This window comes from Labrus mixtus, chromosome 1 (genome assembly GCF_963584025.1).
Source record: "Labrus mixtus chromosome 1, fLabMix1.1, whole genome shotgun sequence".
NCBI classification, from domain to species: Eukaryota; Metazoa; Chordata; class Actinopteri; order Labriformes; family Labridae; genus Labrus; species Labrus mixtus.
In genome coordinates, this window is record NC_083612.1 from 12,670,128 (window position 1) to 12,685,265 (window position 15,138).

At 40.7% G+C, this 15,138-nt stretch overlaps 1 protein-coding gene across 18 annotated transcripts in view; it reads right to left on the minus strand.

The window, feature by feature from the left end:
* neo1a (neogenin 1a) overlaps nt 1-15,138 on the minus strand; it is a 167,340-nt gene that overhangs the window by 51,605 nt on the left and 100,597 nt on the right. For all 18 annotated transcript variants that reach the window (XM_061030615.1, XM_061030568.1, XM_061030524.1 and 15 more), the window contains exon 5: nt 8,221-8,357. In XM_061030615.1, the coding sequence (XP_060886598.1) occupies nt 8,221-8,357 (137 nt within the window). The remainder of the gene's footprint in view (nt 1-8,220; nt 8,358-15,138) is intronic.

Genomic DNA, 15,138 nt, shown 5'->3' on the forward strand with positions numbered 1-15,138 from the left:
TGCTGGTGACAGGTTTTTGATGGCGGCTGGTACCCTGCAGCTCTCTTTATCTCTCATCCTCTCTCTCACTTTCACCATCAGTCTCCCATATTTCCCTCCTGACTTTTAATCTTCCTATAACTCCCTGTCTATCTCTCCATCTCCAGTCTCCCTCCCTCCATCAAGGCAGACATGCACCATTTTCTCTAAATGGAGTTCAGACATTCGGAACCTATTGGAATGAGCAATGAGTAGAAACGCCTAAATATATACCATTAAGGCTCGGGCGATGGGGCTGGAGTAAGCTTTCAGGACCCAGCAGAGGGTGACCTGTGAGGAGGGGAGGGGGACTGCCAGTCTAGTTACCGTCATTAATTGGCTGTTTGCGGCATCAAACATGCATATGCAAAGGGGAACCATGTCTCAGTTGCTAAATAATGCAGCTCTAGGTTCAACTAAAACAGCAATAAAGTTTCTGTGAATATATTCAACTTCGTTCTCAAAAACAAATAGTTCATAAACTAGACGTTTAAGATACTGATGGTGTTTTTAACTGATAGCACTGGAGAAGAGAGTTAAAGTGCTCTGCATTTTTGGTGTATTTAGTGCCAAGTGAACATTGTCATGTGCACTGTTATTGTCAAGACAAACGTGTCTGCCTCAAAATTCATAATAAGGCAACTTTGAAACAAACAAAAGGAATTTAGTGTACAATAGCCAATGCCAATAAATGTATCTTTAAAATGTCATGCAGTAAGAAAGATTCTAAACGTTTATCAGACTGTAATTAATTAGGTATTGTTAGGAAGTGTCTATAATAGATATAAGAAATATAGAGAGGACTCCATGATGACACAATGTTTGGGGGCTTAATGGACAGTTGCCCAAAGCTATCACACTGCGCTTTGCTTTTGCAGCCACCACCCTGCCGTGAGGGCCTTGCCCACATTTGGATATTCTGGATCCAGTACGTGACAAAGAAGGCGATGAACATTCAATCTAAATCCAGGACTAAATGTTTCCTTTCGTTATCACTCCGCATGACGTCACAGACATGTTTTTCCTTCAGTCGAGGGTTCACAGAGACGCAAACGTTCAACTCCACAGGCTGGAGTGTCTCCAAACAGGCTGACTCGCAGAAGAACACAAACACCACTCGATGAAGAAAGAGACACAAAACAACAAAAGAAAGGCAGATAAAAGGAAGGGAGAGAAATACATTTTAAGGAGGGGCAGTAGCTGAAAGAAGTCCGATGCCAGTTCCTCGAGGGCTGGTATTATCTCTCTAGCCTGTGGCTTAGTAAAAGAAGCTTTAATGCAGACTTACACCGACTCCAGTGAACTCCTAAAAGAGGGCCAGGAAAAGGTCATGTGTATGTCTTACTGTGAGCTTGTTAAAACAAAACCCCAAAGGCCTCCTAAAGGGATTCTGGGCAGATTACTTTACTTAAAGCTTCACTGGCAGGGAAGAATAAACTGAACATAGACGTACTGAGGGGGAAATGTCAAGCCTCTGTCTATTGGCACTGATAAATATGGTGAAATATCCAAAAAGTGGATATTTGGACATACATTCCCAAACATTTATGCTACAGCTGTCATCTATTAAAGCCTGATGTAAGATTGTTGAAGCTACATGATCCAAATATGAAGATGTTTTCCTACTCTGTTCGCTTGGCAGGGATCCAGTTAGCTTCATGAAGTTAAACAATAGCTCCCGGGCAGTCAGGGGTTTACTCTGAGGGCAAGTGAATCCTGGACAGCGCTAATTACCCGTCCTGCTCGTCCAAAGATAACAACTTCACTCTTAATCTTGGCCAAAACAAACAGCTTCAACGGTGAGGAGAGAAAGATGGCTTAGTGGCTGCTTTCATCGAGCAGAGCATCACGTCCTGTTAGAGGCAGCGCCACAGAGAGGGAATTCAAGCTCTCAATGTTTTTATGCTGCTTCTAAAATTACTAGAAATGAGTGGGGAGAAAAAATAGGCCTGAAATTGTCCATGAAATGTAGAAACAAAACTCACGTCATGGTTTAGTTTCGGCACAGGAAGAGTTCAGAGCACATCCTTAAAGCACCTCTCTTTGAGAATATGCACGACAAGACATGGCAAACAGAAAACCTAAAGTTAGCTTTGAGCCTAAACTGCATGTTGAATATTAAATTTAAATTAGCTGTAATGACAATTTTGAGGTAATCAATGGTAATTTTTTTTTTTTTTTTTACATAAACTTCCTTATTGATCTTGAAAGCAAATGAAAAGATTCACCACAAACAAGACGCCTGTATCACCTTTAATTTTGATCTAATTACATAGTCAAATAAACAACGTGTTTTGCACACATGGCTTCATCAGGTTTGTGATACAAGACAAGCCACATGTTTTCCTTTTTGTTATTTTAAGGTTCCTCAAATTAATATATTCAATTGACTGAATCTGGGGAACTCTTGCAAACTGATTTCATATTTGGTACATTCCGCCTCAAGCATTTTGAACATGTTTTTTTCATATTTCAAAATCTTATTCTGTATTGTACCAGTAGTTAAATCTGTTGTATTTGAACTCCTGTTTGTCTAAATGTTTCTTTTTCTCTATATTTACAACATGTGTATTGTACCGTATGCCGCACCAGACAACTGAAGGTACTGGTCATGTCAAATGACTTGGTCTTATATGTTTTTCTAGAAATATATTATTTGTAACATTGATAAAACAATGCTCATGTAAAAATGACTTCACACTTAAATAAATAAATAAGGATTATATGTGAGATATCTGGGTGAGTTAACTTAAATAATGCTTTTGAAAAAACAGGTTTATTTGTCTTGAATACTCAATAGAGTAGTACAACTATTGACTTTTTTTTTTTTTTTTAACTTTAAAAGCTATTGATATTGATGTGAGATTATCAAGATTCCCTGCAACAATGTTTAATAATGCAAATGATGGAATAATCTAAAAGATCATAAATGTGTTTCAACTTGAGAGGAAGAAACAAAATCAATCACAAGAATCTGAATTTCCTGGAGTATCACCAAACTAGCAATGTGGCAGTGTTCGAGTTTGTGTTTCAGTGTTTTTCCAGCTTTCCCCAGGATCACAGAGGCGTGTTTCTCAGTTTTTACGTTTTGTCAGGACGCTAGTCAGAGCCTGCTGCCCACTCAAACACCTGATAAGGAGCTGGTCCAGGTTCCCCTACAGCACATGATGCAACATGGGACAAACTCAAACAACAGCCAGGGCAGACCACTGCAGCAGACTCACTGTAACAAAACGGAGACACACACAGTACTTGTTCCTGGAGTCATGCAGATGTGGCTCTATCTGTAATACACAGCAGTGTATTGATTCTCCTCGGATGAATATGAAAACAAGAAGAGGGTGTAGACAGAAACCGGGAAGAGACATCTCTCTCCCACTGATTGAGATAACACTCTGTATGAAAAGCGGGAAAAGGTGCACCCCTGTGGGTGTTGCTCCTTATCAGATTATTGTTCTTTTAATAGATGTATGGGAAGTTCATCTGTTTGGGGCTATAAAAACGTCTGTGACACTGCAGGGAAGGTAGTAAAAACAGACTAAAATACTCACCAGATCTTATCTAATGTGTGATTTTTCCACACACCATTTACGACTATGATTCCTGTCCTGAGCTGGAAAATATACCTTCACATCAGCCCAGAAAAAAAAAAAAAAACTCTAGAGAACACCAGGCATGCTTTGACTTTTGGTTGAGCTACATGAGCATATGTTTTTTTTCTAAATATTTATTTATATATCCCTGTTGGAACAATGCCAGCTACAGAAGGTATGTGGATGCGATTTGCAATTAATTAATTAATTTATTTATTTTCCCTACAAAGGACTAAAGAAGCAGATGGAGCTACAGTAGGAGCGGATATTTAGCCTTTCTGAAGGGATCTTACGCCTCTGTCTATTTTTACCCATGTGTATAACAAGGTAAAAAAAAAAACACTCCTGATGTCTGTGGTTATAAGCCTCCTGAGCACACAGAAAGGACATGAAACTTTTACAGGGGAGCTGGGATTTCATGCACGGCGCGCAGCATATGGAAAGAACAATTAAGTTGATGACATGATAGCATGAGGCCATGATAAATGAGCGCCACTGACTCAGAGCCCTATAAAACTGGAAACATACATGTTTGTGGAGACTATTTCTGTCCTGCAAACCGAACACACACACACACACGCACACACACACGCACACACACACGCACACACATACAGAGTGAAGGACTGGGTGGTGCCCCTGTCACACAAGACCATAATCAAAAGCTGCTGCCTCCCCTGGCCTCATTTATCCTGTTTGCCAGCTTTAATAGAGGGTGAGATGTCACAGAAAAGTCCCAGTGAACATAGAAAACACACACACACAGTCACACAAAGACACACTGTGCTCCTAAAGTTGATGTCAGGGGAGGGCTGAGCTGAACATTACATTTAATTTAGAGCCTAAAAAAACCTGCTCAGAGTTTATCTGTAATGAAACGGGTATGCTGTTAGCTTCATTGTGATGCCAGATTGTGCTCGAGTCTGCACAAATAAACACTCTAATCCTCTTTATGCCACTGTGGCTTTATATATCAAATTAAAAGATGGAGCACATACGGCTCTGAGATACCTGTTGTTTATTTTTGACAGCTGTTGACGTTATCTCGTCTAAAGCTGAGTGTACATCATTTCACTTTGCAACGGGTTGTTCTTGTTTGTTTAGTCGTTTTGTTCTGAAATATAAGTTTTCTAACAAATACAAAAAAAAAAATCACACTGTTTGGATATTTTGAGTCAGTTTCAGGTATTTTCACAATATAATTTCTCTGGCTTAAAAAGAATACCCGCCATGATGAGTGGTTTAAGGTTCTAACTTCAATCAAGCTAAGTCATCTTGAAACTTGGGATAAAAACGATGGGAATTCCTGGATAACACTTCCCCTTCATGGGCGTTTGAATAATGGTTGAAAACATACATCTGTTATTGAATACATAGAATGGAAACTTTGAGAGTTTATACTGTAGATAGTGGTGATAAAAAGGTTAATGATAACTGGATGACGGTTCATTTCTATTAACCTGATGATTAGGATTATTCTTAGGTACTGAAAAAGAAGTAAAGCTTGCTGACATTCAAGTCACTGATTCTCTGATTTAATTTTTAAATTTCATTCTCCTCTATCGATGCAGTGAGATAAAAACAATTATGATTCATTTATATAGCACTTTGAATGGCCTTGTTGCTGTCATGTGCTATATTAATAAACGTGACTCGACTGAATACAAGATATTTTTTTTAGTTTCCCTAAAGAAGCATGTTCACTATTAAAAAAAGATGTGTCATAACAGTAGTGCAATAAAACCATTTGCTTCTGGATTAAATGTTGGTGATTTCAGTTTGTTTTAGTCACATTTGAAGAGCAGCTTTGATGACTATCCGGTAGTGTGATTGTGAGAATGACATGTTCATATCCCCAATGCTTACAGGTGTGTAGAGTAAGTGAGTGTTTGACCTTGTATGGCATCATTTTGTATGCATGGGTGTGTGTTAGCGTTTGCGCACACACCTGCTGCTGCCCCCTCGTACCTCTCCCTCCAAAATAAGCACCAGCTGCATCTTAAACCCTGCAGCTATCTCCAGGCGAGACCTAACAACGTGTCGCCCTATCAAATCCCCGGCTGACTCTCTGCATCTTTTCCTAAACACGAACTGTCCAGTGTTTATGAAAGGCCACTCGCCGTAAACACACAATCTCCCCTTGTTACTGCAGCGAAAAGAGGCCCTGAGGTGTTTTCGAAGGAGTCAGTCAGAGGGAAAAATTGTTTTGTTGTTAGTATAGATCCAAACCACACAGACTTGTATGAATGTCTTTCACAGGCGTAACGACTTCTTGAGGGAAATTGACCTTTCAAGTGTCATTTCTGTTGTCAAGGGGGGAAATCAATGCCACAATCTGTTTTCTTTATGAATCTGAATGAAGTAAATACAATTAGGCCTGTGAGTCTATAGCATGGGATCTAATCAAAGTGATTTATCGCATTACAATGACGGATGTCTTTCAAACATATTCCCCCACAGACTCGGCACGTCGGAGGTGGAGGCTGGCGAGGGTCGGGTCAGGGACACGAGGGATTTCAGAGAGAATTTGGCGAACAGACTTGAAGAAAACGAGTGAAGTCAGACGTCCTCCTGTGACCTGATGTGATTTTCCATTACTGTCTCTCTTAATCACAGTGAGCCACGGGAAATGATGGAAGGGTGGTGGAGGGGGGAGGGGGGAGGGGGGAGGGGGGGGCAGATGAAGGGATTTGGGGAGAATGAGATGGAGTCATTGTATGATGTGGTTGTGTGTGAGACGCAATGAACCAGGGAATGAGCCTCAGGGTGTTTCCCCCGATTCTGAAGCTATTTCACACCAAATCCGGTTGACTTGCTTCACCTGGGAAAGGATACTAACACACTCACACACGTGTGTTCATGTGTGTTTTTCTCACCAGCAGATAAAGTAGGACAACAATAACCACAATGCATTTACTGCACGAGTGTCTGATATGTGTAACATGGATTTTCTTGACGCAGCAGATTTCCTCCTCATGATAATCCATCGATTAGATGTCAAAATGTATATTTTTATAGATATATTTCCTGTTATAGAGAGTGTATTTGCATACAGTGTGCTGGATTAAATGCCTGGAATTGGTACTTCGTGTTTTTTGTTCTGCTTTGTGAATGAGGAAACTTTCAAAACACGTTCTACTAATGAATGGGAAGAGAAAAAAGAAAACTGTGGCAAAAAAACCCTTTTTACTTGATGTGTCAAATTGGTGGACATTTGTAACAACCTTTACATTACAGGACTTTTTTTGATTTTGTTATTTTTTTGCGTTTATTAGATAGGACAGCTGAAGAGGATGATATGCAGCAAAGAACCGAGGTCAACACAGAGCCGCTGCGAGGAGGACTACAGCCTCTGTGCATGGGGTGCTCGACATAACCGCTAGGCTATCAGCGTTCCCACAGTACTTAAAAAAACTTGATAATGTTCTGGTTGAAGTTTTATCCCAGGTCACATTATACACAGAAGTAGGTTTCATAAAGATCTTTTAAATATGAATTGCTTCATTTTTGTATTCGCATCATGGCATACGCGGAACAGTCTTGCTGTAATTAAATTTTGACTTTCAGGATAACACTTTGAAAGGGAAGATTAGTCAGCATTCACTTGGGAATAGCAGCTGTTGCTCGTGAAAGCGTGATAATTAATACTCATCAAAAATACGTCTCAAGTTTCAATCTGCTGGAATTCATATTTGCTCATCAACACTGAATTTTTAAGTGATAAACACGACGGCGTCAACACAGGCTTGACCAAACATAAGATAATTTCTACCTGAACATCATAAACTGGTTCACGTTGAAATTATAGACGGAATAGATGTATATATGATCTGCTACTGGAATGTAAAAAAATACATCTCCAGCTATTTGCTGCACACAACCATTTGATGATTGTGCCCCCTATTTATAATGTACAATCACTATGTGTGAATATCCTGATTACCAGTGGAGGATATACTGTTTAGTGTACAGTGGTGTAAGACAGTATATATGTTGTTCTAGTAACTGTGTCCTGTCAGTGTTATGTGCAGCTCAGAACTTGTTAAATCTGCATGAGGTGAAGTTAGGGGACATAGCAGATAAAAACAGGAACAAACACTCCGCACGCTGCCTACTTATGGTAAATACATTACTCACCGTCAACACCGCTCATATTCCTATATGAATAAAAACAAACTTTTCCACTCTGTGCAGAAATTCTCAACAAGGATGAGTTGCCTGTTTGTATGCAGGAGATACACCCTGTTCATTTAATTTCATGATTAATTGTTAATCCTTTTTTTCAAGTCGGGCTATGTTTCCTTAAGGCATTTAATAATCTCCTTTACAAACATTATCCGGTGAAATTAGAATGTTTTAATGATAAAAGTACGTTCTTAGAGTCCAGCTACACCTGCAGTGACTCAGCACTCTTCCAAGTCACCAGTTGTCTTTATGTTAGACTCATTGTACCCATAAAGATTAAAACCATGATAATAAATGGCTGGTTGATTATTGTGAATGTCGGACTGAAGTCATACAATGGTATTATTATGTGCTGCCATAAATTGTCCATTTTGCACCACTAGTCCTTGAAAAGAAAGGAACGTGAGTGTATTGTTATGGGTACCTTGTAAAATGAGCTGTGCCTGGGCTTCAATGCTCGCGTTTCCATTTTCAGCCATGCACGTGTAGACGCCGGCATCTTCCTCTGTGAGATTGGAGATCTGGAGACTTCCTCCTCCCTGCAGCTCCACTCGACCCTCACTGGAGAAAGAAGCAAACAAAGTTCAGGAAAAAGGAAGACGGAAAATGTTTAAGATCATTTTCACATAAACAGTATGAACAACCTTTGGGGATTTGCTACTCAAGATGCTGCCAGCATCACTTCCAGGAGACCTCAGGTCACAGATTAATCAGGATCAAATTCAAATTCAAATTCTGTTTCTTTTTCCAACCAGACGTTTCAAATATAGAAGCGAGATAACAGACAGTTTTAGGTTGCAGCCCCGGGAGCTCCATGTTCCCCTACTGACCTCAAGTTGACTCCACATCTCTTCCTTCCCTCCTTCACTCTGTCACCTTGTTCCCTCTCTATGAATGAATAAATGATGCTACAAGCACACTCAAGAGCCAGGAAAAAAGCAAATTCCAGTTCTGCTTAATTTATATTTTATATATTAATTTGTAGACAGCATGGTAGCTCGAGATGCACTGAAAAAAATAAAGAGTATTTAAGAGAAAAAAAGAGTTACATAAAGTGATCTCACTTTTGGTGTGAGAATATTAAAAAACAACATTATAAGGTCGAGCTACAGCTTGTGCTTTTCACATTGTCACCGTCACGTCTGCAGATGTTACATCCCATCAAGAAATGTTTTCGTTTTCTTTCATCAGCTGTTGATTAACCGGGGTAACAGGCATCTGCAGAATAAGCGCCCTCACATGAAGGGGAGGTGATTCAGACTCAGAGAACAAATGTTTTGTTTTGTTTTCATTCAGAAGTGACTGAGGTGAATCATTTCTCTCAAATCACTGATAAGCATCCAAAAAAAAGAGATCACATCATCATTCTCCACCTCGACACACTCTAGGTAATTCAGTCTGTTTTGTGCTTGAAGTTCCGGTTAAATACTTTCTCTTTGTAGTTAAGTCATTTAAGGAAATTGATGTTTTCCTGTCTATAATATACATAAATATTTACATATCCCAACACTCAAGGCAGGAGAAAGTGGATGCTCAATGAAAACTGAATAATTACTGTTTTAGAATAACATCAGTTACACGCCTCTAAGGCTAAGCCATTTTAAATATTTTATTATTCAGAGCTATTTACGCTTATTCCAGAAAGATAAACACTCATCTATTTGTATAGCCCCTCATTGAACCAGTGACCCCGCCTCCATTTTATACAGCCCCAACTTTGATTTTCCCAAAGGGCCCAGGGGAAGCAGTCTGTGGCCCAGCTCTGGCTTGATTCAACAAGCAGTGGAGCATGGGAGAGGAGGAGGAGGCTGAGAGGAGAGAAAACAGAAATCAATAGCTCACAGAGAGAGAACTCTGCATTCGGAGAGAGAGAAACAGAGAGGCAGGGAAGAAAAAAAAAAGGAGAAGCAGCGAGTGAGCTCAGGAAGATAAAAATCCAAAGAGGGCCACAGCGAGTGAGATGCAGCAGAGGAGAACAGGATCAGTGTATAATAGCTTTTGCACAGAGGAGAGAGGAAACATGCAGAGGTAAAGTATGAACTCGGTGAGGAAAACAACCCTATGCTACAGGGATATTTACTTTTTAAGCAAACTGCTGACTAGCTAGGGTTAACACGTCCTCCCTGTTTGTCTTTGCCTCTCTACTCGTGGGTTTGGCAGCATCGGCTTCAGAGACCATCTGTCTGTCTGTCTGTGCTGGAGAGGAGCACTCGAGTGGCACTCGACCTGCTGTCACCAAAGTGACATCACTGCCGCGCTCCAATTGTACGGATGAAATGGACTATTAACTGCAGCATCGACCACAATCACATACAAGTATGACAGTCAGTTTAAAGTTCAGCTCTGAGCAAGGGAGCATGACGGTCTCATAAAAAAAAGACCAAAACTTAAAGGTCCCATATTCTGCTTTTTCTGGTTTTATATGCCCTGTAGTGTGCATGTTTAGGCACATCTATGTGAAAAAATTCAAAGTCTGGGTAAACGCAGCTTCTCCTACGTCCTCCTGTTAGCTGTAGCATTAGCCGCATGTAACGCTCAGTTCTAGCCCCCCTCGATAAAAATGTGTCAGTCCGACGTCATTGTCAGTGTGAGATCACTGATCTAAGCCCATTGGCTCGTTGTGGCAAACCCAGCAGCTCATGTTGAAATTTCCGAGAAGCGTGCTGAGCAACTGACCAATAACGACAGAGCAGACATGGCCCACGTGGGGTCTAACAGTGGGGGCTCAGCAGAGCGTAGCTGACGGACTCAGAGCGGAGAGGGAGCAAGGAGGAGCAGTACATGAAAACAGACACTTTTTTCGAACTTTAGCTATTGAAGGGTGAACGTACAAAAGTAGGTACATAGATTAAATATACGAACCCCAAAAAGGGCATAATATGGGCTCTTTCAATGTTGAAAAATAAGATATGTGGTTGAAGATTAAATCTAATATAAATGAAATAAAGGATCAGTGCATTAAAGAGTTTATGTGAATCTTCTTCACTGACGGAAAAAGAACAAAGCGATGAGCCACTCTATCCTTCTTTTAAATAGTATGTGATTGACAGAAACCCTTCTTTATCACACAGCTCTGTGAAATACTTGATACTGATTGGCCAATTACGCACAGGAATGGTCCGCGCTTTCTTGACAGCAGACTGTTGTTTAACAGAACAAACCGTTACAATGAAGAGCAGGCGGTTGCTACTTGTTAGTGACGTCGCTCTGATCCACTGAGACAGAATAAACACAAGCTTAGAGTTTCTCAGGAGCTTCCACCTATTGTTACATTTAAGTTTATTAACAGACGGAGTAGTGCTGTGAAGGAGTTTTTTTGTGTGCCTTTAATGGAGAGATAGGACAGTGGATAGAGTAGGAAATCAGGGAGAGAGAGAGAGTGTAGGGAACGACATGCGGGAAAGGAGCCACAGGTGGGACCAAGGCCTCCATACATGGGGCGTGCGCACTGACCACTGCGCCACCAGTGCCCCGTTTTATTCAACTTCTAATCTAAATGCTCGACACCAAATACGCACCATTATAAATCCTCTTATGTGTCAACCTACTAAGCAATAAACTTGATACAGAAACACCGTGATTACTGTTACAGTTTGGTATCAGGTTTATGAAGTCAGGTCAAAAATAAGCCATTTCGACGAGTTTACGCTGACAGCAAACATAAGGTAATCCCTGATCACTACATCGGTCTAGCAGCCGTATCAAACAGCACAACCTGCTCACTCTGACAGCCGCGGAACGTAAAATAAACAGAAACACTGAAAAGATACTGTACTCAGCACACAGCCTGACAGGAAACATTCTGGGCCTTTAAGGTGGGAATGAAGGTGTGACACAAAGACGGCAGCTTCTTCTCTTTCGCTCCCAAGACGACAGAACAGAACACAAAAGCACTGAAAACGCCTAACGTCTTGTTGTACATTTGACTACTTCCCCCCCCCCCCGCACATTAGAGAGAGTACAGCTCAGTCCGGGGAGAGGCTCTGCACCGCCAAATCCTTGTTTGAATGAAACGTTTTTTAAATTCCTCTGAAAGACGTCGCTCAGTTCATTGTGCCAGGCATTCCTGCAGCTAGTCTCACCAGGACGACCATTCAGAGTCCTGGCCTTTAGCGACACAGCGTCAGAAAGGGCACTGACAGCTTCCTCTTGTACTTGAAAGCAGGAACATACAAAGAATATCAAACCACCAGGCTATTTCTCATTCTGTTTAGAGCAAGTCAATCTCAGCGCTGACTGTGGCAGTGTAAGTGCTCTGTGGAACAAGAAAAGTGTTACTGTTAAAGACCATGAGGGAGAGGGAGAGGGAGCTGAATGGGCTGAATACACCTTACACTGTTGTAAGGGAGCTTGCTACCCTTCATGTTGTGCTTTCATTTCAATAAAGACACAGTACCTGCTGTAAGGATATAAAGATAACCTTTGCGTTACCTGCAGGTCTTTGGTTGGAGATTAAGCGAGGTTCTTATTAAAGCTGCATTATTGACAAAAAACCTCTTTGTTTAGCTCACTATTGTTTCACTCTCGTATCGTACCATTAAGAAAAACAGGAGGTACTCATCGGTCTAAAGACATACCATTCACGCAACACAAGATAACAAGATAAATGTGTTCATTAGCTTAGATGCTACGCTTATAACTGGCCTTGCCAATTCTATTAGACTTTGTTATGTTGATGTTTTCCCTTATTCGAAGCAAAACATTTCCACATTGTTTGAATTGTTGTGTGCAGTGTTTGGACGTAACTTTACGCATCCCAGAGGTCATATCAGTTTTTACTTTACACGTTAGCATTACTACTTCCCAGGGTTACGTGTAGTGTAGTGTTTAATAGTTTGATTTGAAGTGATTACATTTATTCATTCAAATGATGCTCCTTTAGACTTTTGTCCTTGGTAGCCTTTATTGTGATGATGTGAATGTATCGCAGGTCAGGGTAGGTCACGATGGCTGCGAGCCAAAGAGCTACATGTAAAGGAAGGAATAAAGATGAGGCATAAGAAAAGAGGCAAAACATTACTACAGAAATGGAAAAATAGATTTTCCTTCGAGGGATTCATGTGCATTCTTGTTTGTTGCAAACTTTGTGCAAGCTGCAAAATGCTTTCAACCCTCAATAAATAAATAAATAAATCTGTATTTGTATCGTGCAAATTAATAACAAATGTTATCTCAAGACACTTTACAAAAAGCAGGTAAAAGACCTAACTTATTGCTATGTTATTTACAAAGACCCAACGCTAATCTATCATGAGCAACATTTAGCAAAGTTACAGTGGTAAGAAAAAAACTGCCTTTAAGAGGCAGGAACCTCGAGCAGAAGCAGACTCGTGTTGAACAGACATCTGCAGAAATTCTGTTGGGCTTGAGAAGTGGGACAGAGGGAGATGAGGAAGAAAGAAGGATAGAAACAAACAGAGCAGCAACAATGAATAAGATAGATTTATAGCTACAATGTCAGCAATAAAGGTAAAATAATGAGTAGCTTTAGCAGTAACAGATAAGTGTGAAAATAGACTGATCAGTCTAATATTAATGTTAGCAACTGTAATGATGATGAAACCATGGAAATGTCTATTTTGTTCAAGCATCAAATATAACAGCAAAGCAATCAAACTTGTGAATAAAGTTATTTCAATACAGATAACGATATTGTTATCGTCTCTGATACAGCATAAAAAGTATTAATGGTGCTACTGTAAGTATAGGTGAATAATTCAACAGAACATTGCCAGAGTTAAGTTTTTGTGAAAGTTAGAGAAATGCAGCAATATTTTTTCTTTCCACCAATAATGTGTCTTTTATTAATAACTAAATAGTCTTAGTTGTGAACTCAATGATCAAGTCTATTTAGTTTAAAGGTAATAGGAGGTACTGACTTGTCTAACACATTTGGAGAATTTATTCTCCAAGGCTCACAATAAAGAGTTACAGCAGCTGAAACACAAGGAAGAACTGGTGGAGGTGAAGAAGTGGAATTTTGGAATGAAAATCCCAGATTTTGAGAAGCACTAAGAAATGTATCAGTATCATCAACCTGTCAAAATATTTCACTTTCAACACCTGTAGCATCGTCTATCAGCTTTAAATGTTGAAAAAGAAGATCATCCTCCTCCTCTTTTGATCCTCTCCTGTGTGTAACTTGTCGAGGAAAAGGTGTTGAGAACTTCCTGTCAACACGTCTCGAGCACTGTCTTGTCCCCTTGTTCTGTGATTCAGCTTTGAAGGCAGTGGCGGCCGCAGAAACTTCAGAGAAGAGCTTCTAGGGAAAGAAGACATTTGGTATGTGTGAGCGGTGACTCAGCCGTCCGTAACACAGACTGGTGGCAAGGTCAGTACACCTGGGGAAGGCGGATCCACAGATCACTGAAGAACTGTAGGTGTGTGTGCAGGTGGGTGTGTGTGTGTGTGTGTGTGTGTGTTGACGGAGGCTGTGTAGTTGTACTGTCACAGAACAATCAGCGGTGCTGTGACAGTGGTCGGGCATGGGTCAGGTGATCTGCAGCACAAGAGAGAGGTAGGTGGAAACAACTGTCACAACAACAGAAGAGGATTTATTATTAATGGACAGAGTGGGAATCTCTAAACTTTTCTTTCTTTGCCCTCTCCCTCTTCTTATTTTTTCGCTCTGTGGATTAAATTTCTTCTCACTCTCCCTCTCGCCGTGACTGCCACTCCCCCACTGTCTTAACCCCCCCCTCTCTCTCCGTCATCCACCATGAATGTCAACGATTGTGCCGTTTCGAGATGTTGTGCTTCAACGTGAACGCAAATTGAACTCTCTCTCGCTTTGGACCACAACAAAATCATAACAGTTCCATGAATTTGATTCATGTTCAAGGTGGGTAGAAAGCGGTGGGATTTCATTTTACAGCGCAGCCGGGCAGGCGGAGGACTGGAATGATTTTTCACGCTTCAAAACCCTTTTGTTCTCCTCCTCTACCTGTTCAGATATGCGCAAAGGTACATGGGGAAACACATGCGAGAGAAAAAGGAGAGACGGTGGAAGTCAAACTAGAGGTGGAAATAAATGGTTGAATAATTGGAATTAATTTGAGAAACAACCAACAGCAGAGTGAAGGGCTTCTAAGGCCTTGAGAACATTTTTGTTTTCCTCTGGCTAATAACAGAAACCTTCACAGCCCCACGGGACAAAAACAACGCTTGCATACCTGATTCTATTCCGTTTTTTTTACCCTAACAAGGTCCCCTAGAATAAACTGATCATTTAATAAGTGCATATTACAATGCGGCCTGCAGCCCATAACTCGCATAATATACTTTAAGAGGGCTCTGGTGAGCCCTCTGGGGCGCTGGATGCCAGAAGAACCCCCGTGTCTAC